The following is a 10552-nucleotide window of genomic DNA, read 5'->3' as shown; positions in this document are numbered from 1 at the left end:
GCGGTGCCCAGGGTGGTGCACTTTATTAACACACTCGGTTTAAAAACTGATAAAAAGAGCGCGACGTCAGTTAAAAATCAAACGAAGCCTCCAGATGCCCAGCAGTGTGCCAGTTTAAAACACTGGCAGAAACTCAGAGTGGGCACTGTACCCTAACCCTGCCAGGCATCAGGCCTTCGACTGTCCAAAGAGGATGCATGCCTCAGTGTGCCATCTGCTTCACAAGGAGCACGAGGAGCCCACCCAGCCCCGTGACCATGGCCAGGACCACTGCCCGCAGTGCCAGGAAGTCCCAGGAGCGCTCTAGCTTGGCATGTAGACACAGGACCTGCCGCTGGGTGTTGTCACGCCCACCTGAGTTCTCAATCACGTGGTCTGCCAGACGTCGCTTGTCCTTGAGTGGCAGCTGGGCAGCAATGCGCTGCTCAGCCTGTGCCCGCGTGATGCCATCCCTCTTCATGAGTCGTGAGAGCTGCGTGTCCGGGTCGCTGTGAACAATAAGAACACAGAATCAGCAGATGGCCGCTTGTGTGCTCCCTGGCACACGTGCATTGGTGCCCCCTCCTTATCCAAATGACACCCGGGCTTCTTACCACCCTTGAGTTCTGGTGCCATGTCCTTTAAGGCCCTTTGACTGCAGACAGATGGCAGCGTATTCAAGGTTAGCTGGCAGAGGAGGAGTCCGAACGCTGGCATGCTCCTCCTTGTGTCTATGGCATTTATGGGTACTAAGGGTATTTGGGGGGTTTGCTTGCTGGGCTTAAACCTTTCATCGAGTTGGCATTTCTTACACTTCTACCACCTAAAGACATGAAGCCTGCCTGGCATCTCTGAGATGCTGTTCCCTTCATATGCCCGCCCACATTCCTAACTGTGCCAGGCATCAGCTGCTTTCCAAGGACCCCCAAGCCAAAGAAGTGCAATCACCTGTAGACCACCACGATGTGCTTGAGGAAGCGCGTCAGCCCCCGGGTCTCAAAGAGCAGGGGCACATCCAGGATGACATAGCGGTGGCCTACAACACAGAAGAGAGGCAGCGTCAGTATGCCAGCCTGCCCACCATACTACGGGCACATACGGCCTCTCATCACTGAACAGCAGTCTCCTTGCGCCAGGGGGCGAGCAACCCGACTGACCTCAGTTGACGCCCATGTGATGTGCTGGGCCTGGGTGTGACACCTCCTACTGACCGTGAAGTGGCAGTGAGGGTGCCCGGGCACAGAGAGACAGCAGGTCAGCTTACCCAGGAGGAAATACTTGAAGATCTGCCACAGCATGGCCTTCCGGATCTCAGGATGGGTGATGGAGTTGAGCAGGCGGCACTTTTCTGGGTTTGAGAAGATCAGGCTACCCAGCATCTCCCGGTTGATCTCACCAGTGGGCAGCAGGATCTCTGTGCCAAAGTGCTGCACAATGAGGGTGTGGGCAGCTCTGCCGGGCAGGACCACTGGCAGAGAAAAAAAAAAGAGTGGGGTTAAAGGGGCAGTGTGGGCGCAAAGGACAGCATGTAATCCAGTCTAGGGTGGCAAGACAGGAACCAACACTGGATGGGGTGCCAGTATGCCACAGCACATCCCACCTGCAGAGTACCAGGGAAAAACTGTGGGCCAAGATTTGAACCCAGGGCACTTCATCTATGAGCCAGTAGCATTAACCAATGTGGCACGGTGCCACACCTCAGAGAGGAGAGAAAAAACAGCAAAAAACGGTGCTGGGAGACAGGCGGGCACACAGATGGACAGACAACTGAAAGACTGAGGGCAGGACAGGCGGGTGGGTGGACAGACGGACAGTGACCACAAAACATCACCATCAATGCCAACTGTGGACAGCTTAGTCTGACGGGGAGTGAGACAGTGCCCTCTGGCCAGTAAAGACAGTGGCGGGCTGGTATAAAAGATTCCTGCCAACAGTGACTGGCATTTACTAAGCATTGGCTAACATGACAGAGGCGACACAAGTTCAAAATGCCAAAGGGCAAGAAATAAACCAAGGCCTGGAAAAAAGAAAGACTGGCAATGCCTGGTACCCAAGTGAAAGATTAAAAAAATGACTGGCAGAAAGTGTGTGCCAACTAGCACTCAAAGCGGGTCCCTGCAGCCCATGCCATGGTTACACTTTGTTCAGGTCCACCATCTAGGACTTTAGGGCATTTGCCCAGATCATGCCCATTCCCAACAACTTTCTGCCAAGCAGTTCAATTTTTAAATTTCTGGAATTGCATGACAGCCATGGCCAGCCACAAAATGACAACATGGCACTGACTGTCATGCCAGCATACTTGGACCCAATGATGATAGGAAGGGCACAGGAGCAAAAAGCCAAAGGCGACGCCAAGGACTGCGCCAAGTAAAAAGCCTTTGAAACCAAAAAGGAAGAGACGGCACGGTGACGTCATGTGGCATCATCTCAGGTGACAGCAAGCAGCCCAACACCACCCTGAATAGTGGCACACCATGATGCCATCCATCAGACACACAGACCATCACCTCAGGGTGCTTTTCAAGGTCAAACTTTCAGAAATGTCCAGAATGTCCCAAATCAGGGAGCTGAGGAGTTCAATAAGAACTGGTGGGCACAGCGGGACACGGGGCTCAGGACGACAACGGCTCAAACACTTGATGGGCACAGACCCTCAGCCCCTGTACTCTGTCAACCTGGGAGGTCCGAGTGCCATCTTCTAAACCACAACCAGTGAACTCGGACCCCTTAGGACCCCCGGTGGTCCGTCCCATGTTGACGGATTGCAGCGTAACTTACATACCTTCCCTGGCAATGAGGTCCGCATCAATGACTGGGCATCCCAGCTGGCACAGCATAGCTGACACGGTGCTCTTCCCGGAGCCGATGCCCCCAGTCAGCCCCACCAGGAACATGGTGCCTGTAAGAACAGGAGGTAAGAGGGGGTCAGTGCCACGGCCCCCCCGTCACTGGCAATGAAAACGCAGGCGGCTGGCCATGACACTCAGAGGGCCTCCCTCACTCTGCTCTGCCTGCTTGCTCGACTGAACCTACCCATGGGCACTGCCCGGCCCCTCCTGACCTTTACTTGACATCTCAGTGCCTTTCCTGTGGTGCCCACCCAGCTGTCCCACGAAACACTAGTGGCATAAAAAAGAGAAATGGGATGTTGATGCCCTCAATATGTTGGCAGCAGCCCAGTGTGATGCTTCATATGGGGGATTTGTTAGAAGAAAATGCCAAGGCTGGTCACCACACTGCCAACCAGACTGGGCAACACTTGGACAGAGAGATGGGCACTAGAGACCAGCAGTGACACTGTACCCTCACCCTCCGAGGCACAGCAGTCATCCCACTAGGCCTTCTGCACCCTCCCTTCCTCCCCTCCCAGATGATGCCACTACTCAGCAGTGTGGCATCCCACCCAGCACTCTGTGACAAGTAACTGGCATCTGAACGAAAGGCGCCACATCTACACAGATTTACATACCTGGCATGGGGGGGCCTGACCCACCCCCTCCCCTCAAGGGCTGCTCACTGCTCTGTGCTTGATGGTGGCTCTGGGTGTTTGCCACCCTGCACTGGCAGTGGGACGGTGGCTTCTCTTCCATTTGTGCCCTCTCTGTTCTGTACCTGCGCTTTTTCTTTTTCTCTCTCTTGAGCACTTTGAGCCGCCCTGGTCTCTGAAACGGCACTGCAGACGGTCAGGTGGTCTCGATCTGAGTGTGAGTGCTGGTGGGTGGCGTGACCCGCTCAGACCCATAGCCAAGCTCATTAGCCAGCCAGAATGACACTGATGGGCCAAATGTCCTTGTCTCGCTTGTCACACATCTGGGAACTGAAGTGACAAACCTGGAATTTCGAAAAAAGTACACCTGGTCCCAAAGTGCCACACAGCCCCTCAAGAGCGAGAGCACTGGCAGGTCACATGACTCAGTGGTGACCCCGTTTGTCACAGAGGTCACTAGGGGGCCACAGGGCTACACTCTACTTGACCACTTGAGAAGCCTTCCCGCCACAGGAACCAATGGTTCCTGTACAACGAAGACCCTGACCCCACCGGTGGTCCCTGGCCGCTTTCTTGTGTTGTGTTCCCACCACACAGTGGTAACTGTGGCCGTTATTCAAGATATGCCACGTGCAAAATAGAGCGATGCTGTGCCAGGTGTGCCGCACTCGGGGGTTCACGGGGAGCCCCACTTAGTACTTTGATGTGGCACATGGCGTGGCACACCATCCTCACAAAGAACTCTCCAAAGTCAAAGTGCTTGAGGTCAGCCAATCTGCAAAATCCAGCGCCTGAGCTCCACCCACAAAAATGAAATGTACACGCCCTAGGGGAGGAGCTACAAAAAGCATCAGGAACTGCCAATAGGACGAATCCTGGGAAAGCGCCATTCAGTCAATGGCACCAGTGCTCCTCAGTCTGGCACGTCTCTTGGACTCTCTGGACTGATTCAAAGGCAGACGTGTGCCACGCTAAGGGGTCTCAGTGCTGCACCATACTTCAGAGGGTCTCTCATTGGGGTACAGGGAATGGAAGTCTGAATTTCACTTCAAAGGAAAGTGAGGTGAGGGGTGGTGGGCAAATGACCACCTAAGTAAACAAGGAGATCAATTCTTGTTCTTCAAAAGCGTTTTCCACTTTATTTGGGGGGTCTCTCTGCCTCCTCCACTCCACTCTGCCCGCCGGCGAATCACTTTCTCTTCCCTGTGCTCTTTGCTCCAAGACCCACGTCACACTTGGTGGGCTTCAGGCCCATAGACGCAGAATTACTAGACGGCGCATGCCCGGCAGCCTCGTACCTCAGCGTCGCCACCATACTGCGAGTGGCACTGCTGTGCAGTCAAGTAATGGACGACGTGCTGCTTGGGATTCTGCAAACCGCTGGCACTCCAAACCCGAGCCCGGGGAGTCCACTTCATGGGTACGGCTGAACAATCGCTGTGGTTACGTCTGCCCGTCAGAAACTCAAGTTTAATAATCTGAACTTTAGCTACGCCTGGCTAAGCTAGCAAAGCAGTGCACTCATGTGCCCAAGTGAGCCTCCAGACAACGTATTGAGCCACCAACTGTGTCGATGATGTCAGCGGGTCACATTTCACAAACTCGGGAGGTCAGGCAGCCCTGAGACGGGATTTGGAGAAAGCTGTCCTGGGACGTGTGCCATGCTAGTCTGGTGATCAAAGCTACCAGTCGCTCACCTTAAAAACCAAAGGAGGGTCCAGTCAAGGTGGTCACAGTAGCTGAGCGTCTTACCTGCCAGGCGACATGAGGGCCAGCGCTCGGCGTCTCGGTGGTCAGTCAGTTTGTTCGGCTGAGATCGGCTCAGACATCGAGGAGACACAGTTTGACATCGATGGCCATCAACTAAGGTGGCACCACATTGGCAGACTGAATCTGTGTGGAGGATTTGAGATGCCATCCTGTAGATAATTAAGTGACCACACTGTGTGTGTGAGAAATGACTTGAGAAATGATTATTAATTTGTATCCAATAAAATTGGTCCTTTTGTCACCGAGTGTTTGACTTCACTGTCAGAAGAAAGACCAGACGGCCAGCTGCAATCTTACTGTTTGACTTTCAGACGTCTCAATAATTAATAACAACACATTTTATTTAATAGGCGCCTTTCTTAGCCCTCAAGGTCACCTTACGATAAAATTAGTAAAATTAAAACAAGAGAATAATAAACCAAAATCAATAATCAGCAGACAAACACAGATAACTGGCAGTGCCAGTTTGAAGAGAGAAGTTCAGAGGGCAGTTGAAAACGTGTTATTGAGTCGAGCTGACGGATATGAGAGGGAAGAGAATTCCCGAGTCGAGGAGCGCCAGGAGAGACGCTCGACTCCCAGAGCACCGAGTCTGACGTGTGGTGCTGAGGAGGAGAGGAGTGCCAGCTTTAAACGTTCACAGCGGGATGCCAGCTAGAAGAGCATTACAGTAATCTAGACGTGAGGTGACTCGGGCATTGACCGATACTTCACTACTGTCTTACGTAAAGTCTGGGAATGTGTCAGAGATGGAAGAAGGCAGTCCGAGAAATGTTACTTATATGGGAGGAATGACTTAACAATAATTATTTAATAAGTGCCATTATTACTGTATAAATGGATAAATAATTGCACTTTAACGATTCGCCAAAGTCTGCGGTATGTAAACGATACTGTTTTAAACGTTATTGTTTTTTCATTAGAATTCCCGGTTTCCACGTCTGCCTCTATTACTTTAAATGGCACTTCTGCCACTCGCAATATGGCGGACGCGGTGACGTATCGTGTCGACTGGGCAGCTGAGTGTATGCGGCGTCTGTCTATATATGTCTATGTTCAGGCCACCCTACCGAGTCAATGGCGGATTTGAACCCGCCTATATACATTCACAGGCACCCGGTTCCTTCATGCTAGAAATGCCGCTGAAGGCGGAGGGTCGGACGGGTGGGGGGCAGAATCGGGCGGCGGCTTGTCGCCAGTCATCGGGCTGCTGAACTCAAGCGCCGCGTCGCATCAAGAAGAGCGGAAAGCGTCCCGCCTGGGCGGCAGTAGCACTCGGATGCCATTCTAGCGTTCCCAAATAGCCACCAATCGCGCCGGCCACCCCCGCTCCCTCCGAAGACCCCCGTTTTGAAGCCCCAGTGCAGGGGCGTGTCCCGCTACTCACCGCCGCGCTCTTCTCTGCACACAGGCGCTCGCCGCAGACAGCCGCCTTCGGCACGCACCGCCTACGAGGACCCCACAGAGCCAAGATGGCCGCGCCCGGCAACTTCGACGGCTGGCTGGTGCGGAGGCTCGACTCGCTGGATGTGGACGGCGACGTGTATGCGGCTTACATACTGGGCGTCCTGCGGGAAGAGGAGGACGATGACGGCGACGGGGACACGACGAGTGCGCTGCGGGACATCCTGTCACCGTTCCTGGTGAGTGTCTGCCGCTCAGAGTCGGGCCCGAGCTTCGCTCCCGCAGGCCGCCCAGGTGTCTCGTTGGAGGGTCTCTTTCGCTCCTCGGGTGGCACGAGTGGCATGGCATGGCATGTTTTGTTTTCGAGGGGCACGCGGAGGGCGGCTGAGGCAGAGCGAGGGGCTTCAACCCCAAACATGGAGCTGCCCGTGAAGAGGGAGGGCGCGCGCGCGCGCGCTGCTGAGATTGGCAAGGACCCTCGGGAGAAGTGACGCGGGGCCCGCAGGATGTTCGGGTTACATAGCGCCGCCCTGACGTGTACCGTACAAGTCAAAGGAATGGGCCAAGCGAGCGGAGGGGGTGGCCGCCGCCATCCCGTCCACATGTCGCTGGTCATCGGTGCCCCAAGCCCGGCTGTCCCAACTTCTCCGAAGTTTCTGCGGCCCCTGCACGCCTTGGCAGTTTGTTCGAGAGCTCGAGAGGCCTCCGTCTCCTTCATGTCCGCCATTCGACCCCGGTGAAGGTTTAGAAGAGCAGGACGAGGTCCCCTCCGCGCAGAGTAAACGGCGGCTGTCCCGCTAGCACGTGGTCTTCAGTCCCGTGATGCTCCTGGTTGGTGGCCCGCACGCTGCACCTCCAGATGTGGTCCGAGCAGGACGTGACATTCATGATGTCATCTCTCATTTGATTTGCCTCTTTAGATTTCACTTGGAGACCCTTGTGCCCCCCTAAACGGCGGCTCCTGATGTGTGTTTGGACGTGACGTGGCGTGTCGCACTTTTCCACGTGTGTCCAGGTCACCACCTGTTGTTTTGCTGCCCCAAGTGCCCCAGTTTTAGCGTCATCTGTACAATTTACCAGCTTACTAACTACACTGGAATCTCTTGGCATTGGTGGAGACCAGAAAAGGTAATGGAGGGTCTCGCCCCATTCTCCCGTCATCTGTGCCCCCCATTATCTCCTGACCAAGTTGAGGTCCAGTTTGGTAGGTGACCTTTGGTGCCTGCTGCTCTGACTTTTAGACTTAAACGTCGCTGTGGGACGACGGCATCAAGGGCACAGGTGAGGGCACAGGTGAGGCCTGGCTAGGGGGTCCAGAGGAGGGTGACCCCAAGGCTGGCACCCACGTCAGTGATAGCAGTTTATCGTTGTGCGCCGTGCCACGCCAGATTGGCATGTGGCTGATCGCTAGTTGGTGGTGTTTGTAGGGCTCAAGGAAAGCCAATGATCCATTAAAAATGTGGGCAGTTTTAGCCCCCCACACACGTTTTTCATCCGTTTGCCAACTTCCAAAGCGGAGGATGAATGGAAAGCTCATTTCAGGAAATGCGTTGTTGCCAAAGTGGCCAGTCAGAGTCCCAGGGGTCTGTGTGGGTTTCATTTTCGAGGGGTGCGTGACGGGCTCCCAGTTGAAAGCAAGTGGAGATTGGAGGAGTGGGACCAGCAGGTCGTGTCTGTGACTTTAAAATGGGGTCAACAGGACCACCCCTTTGGAAACTTGGAGTTCGCACAAACGTTGGGAAGTACGGACATAAGGAACAAGTGAGCAAGTAGTGTGGTGGGCGGCGGGGCTTGAGGGTCTCTCATAAGTCGATTTGATGTGATTTACGAAGAGTGGGGGTCAGACTGGCGCACCTTACTGGTTCTTGCTGGAAACACAACGGGGAGATGAGTGACATTTCATCGCAGACCAGGCCCCCCGTGAGGGTGCAGTGTGAGCCCCCTGGGCGAGTTTTGAAGGAGCCTCCATGACTAACGTTTTTGTCTTTTCAGGAGGAAGATGCCCTGGAAGACGTCTGCAAGGAAATCATCAACCAGTGGGCCTTAAGCAGCGCCCACGGGACCACCAAGAGCGACGAGAAGGACGGTACGTCTTGTGTGCTTCATCCACGTTCTCACAAGTTCTCAAATTAGGTTTGGGGTCACTCCTTGGACCCTGAGACGCCATGCAGTTTGAGCCCCCGTGGCTGACTGACCACACGTATCGTTTGACCTCACAGCGGGTCTGGCAAATTGCTAAGCCGCAGTGCCCCTGTGCCAAGGTCCCTGCCAGTCCGTGTCCCCAGACATGGGCCTCATCAGGACTCCCCTCGCCATGTCCACTCTCCACAAGCAGCGAGGGTCTCGCACCCACATGCACCTGCCAACCTGGGATCCTTGTGAAGCCCGTTGGATGCCCACCTTGAATCATTCACTTTCTCCTAACTTCTTATTGTCCTGTTTTGAGTCTGCCTGGGCCTTCCGCCCCCCTGCATTCGGACCACCCGCTAATCCCGGCACCCGTGCCTAACCCCTGGGCTTGCGGAGGGCTCTGGTCCAACGGGGGGCACAGCCGGAAACCTTTTTAGGGTTCATTTGGCACAAACGTTACAAAGTAAGGCGCCAAGTCGTGTGGTGGGCTTTAGGACCCTTCACGTCTTGACTTGATTTTGCTTTGGAGGAATTGGGTGACTAGGTCTGGTCGGCCATGGTGGGCCGAATGGCCCCATCCTTGCCCCCCTGCAGTGATGCCGAAGCCGATCACCGTGCACTTGTAAGCAGTTTTTGGACTGTGACATGGAAAGTGCAGACCCCCAGAGGCAGGCTGTCCAATTGGCGCCCCCTGCCAGGCCGCCGTCTTTTAGCTGACGTGCCGTTTCTCCCCCCTAAATTGCCCTTCTCGAATATGGTGGGCTTGCCTCGGCCTCTGGTGGCCTTTTAGTTTCACAACGTGGGGGTCCCGGTGGGACAGCTCTGTGCTAGCTTGTGGTGACGTTTCACTTCACTAGATATGCTAAAGCCGTCCCGTTGCGTGTGACTCGGTGGCCCACACACTTGATACATTGCATTTGCTTGTCACTTGTCACTTGATGCGTTCCTTGATTCACCTAAAAAACAACCTCACATTTCTCAGAAAATGCCAGCCATAAATTTGGTGCCCAGGGAAGACCCCACAAGAAGCGCAGGTGAAAAGGGAGAGCTGGAGCTCAAACGATGGACGTCACCTTTGCCACGTCACTCAATCAGATGGTTGTGCCGCTGAGGTGGTCCACACTGAGCGATGCCACACTCCTGGCATCCCCTGTTACCCGGGCGGAGCTGCCTGCCCCACTCACAGGCTGCCATGCCTTGGACGTTTTGTAGCCCACACCCCTGGCGTGGCAGATCATGTCATGCGTGTGCCCGCTGGCAGTTCCTCTTTGGCCCGATCGTCGCTGCTCGCACTCCTAACTTGTGCCATCTGTCTGATTGCAGCTGAAGTGCAGGCCATCGCCAGTTTGATCGAGAAGCAGGCGCAGATCGTGGTGAAGCAGAAGGAGGCATCCGAAGATGAGAAATTGAGGAAGGCGGCCCTGCTTGCCCAGTATGCCAACGTGACGGATGAAGAGGAATATCCTTTAAGCCTCCCTGAGCCGGTGGTGGGTGTAGGCCTGAGGACCCGCTTGCGGTGGTCTGTTCCAGCTCCAGACCGTGTGCCATCGCTGGGTGTAGTGCCACATAGTTAAGGGTGGACTTTGTGGTCACCGCTGTCCCGTGTAGGAGGGCATGGCGGGCAGGTGCTCTCTGAATCGTCCCGTTTTGGTTTTTGTGCTGCCGTTCAGATGGTGCTTCGCCAGTTCTGCCGGTGGTGGGCCGAGCCCTTGGGGATGGGTGCCCCTTCACTCTTCACCCCGCTGCTTTAGCGCCACAGACAAATTGGCGTCACTTCAT

General features: G+C 54.9%; 1 protein-coding gene across 2 annotated transcripts; it reads right to left on the bottom strand.

The window, feature by feature from the left end:
• Positions 1-7449, bottom strand: dcakd (dephospho-CoA kinase domain containing). 2 transcript variants are annotated; one of them, XM_039740822.1, is made up of 6 exons: positions 6627-7449; positions 5222-5388; positions 2765-2881; positions 1244-1447; positions 928-1015; positions 1-488 (listed from the first exon to the last, which is right to left on the bottom strand). In XM_039740822.1, exons 1-6 carry the CDS (start codon positions 6989-6991, stop codon positions 203-205), a joined length of 1227 nt encoding a protein of 408 aa, XP_039596756.1. In that variant the 5' UTR covers positions 6992-7449; the 3' UTR covers positions 1-202. The 2 variants fall into 2 exon arrangements, with proteins under 2 accessions (XP_039596756.1, XP_039596757.1); XM_039740823.1 differs by lacking the exon at positions 5222-5388 and having other exon boundaries at positions 6627-6714.
• Positions 7450-10552: the final 3103 nt, after the last annotated feature.

The sequence above is a fragment of the Polypterus senegalus genome, chromosome 17 (genome assembly GCF_016835505.1).
Source record: "Polypterus senegalus isolate Bchr_013 chromosome 17, ASM1683550v1, whole genome shotgun sequence".
NCBI classification, from domain to species: Eukaryota; Metazoa; Chordata; class Cladistia; order Polypteriformes; family Polypteridae; genus Polypterus; species Polypterus senegalus.
The sequence above is the reverse complement of the archived record's forward strand: the minus strand, read 5'-3'. Positions and strand labels throughout refer to the sequence as shown.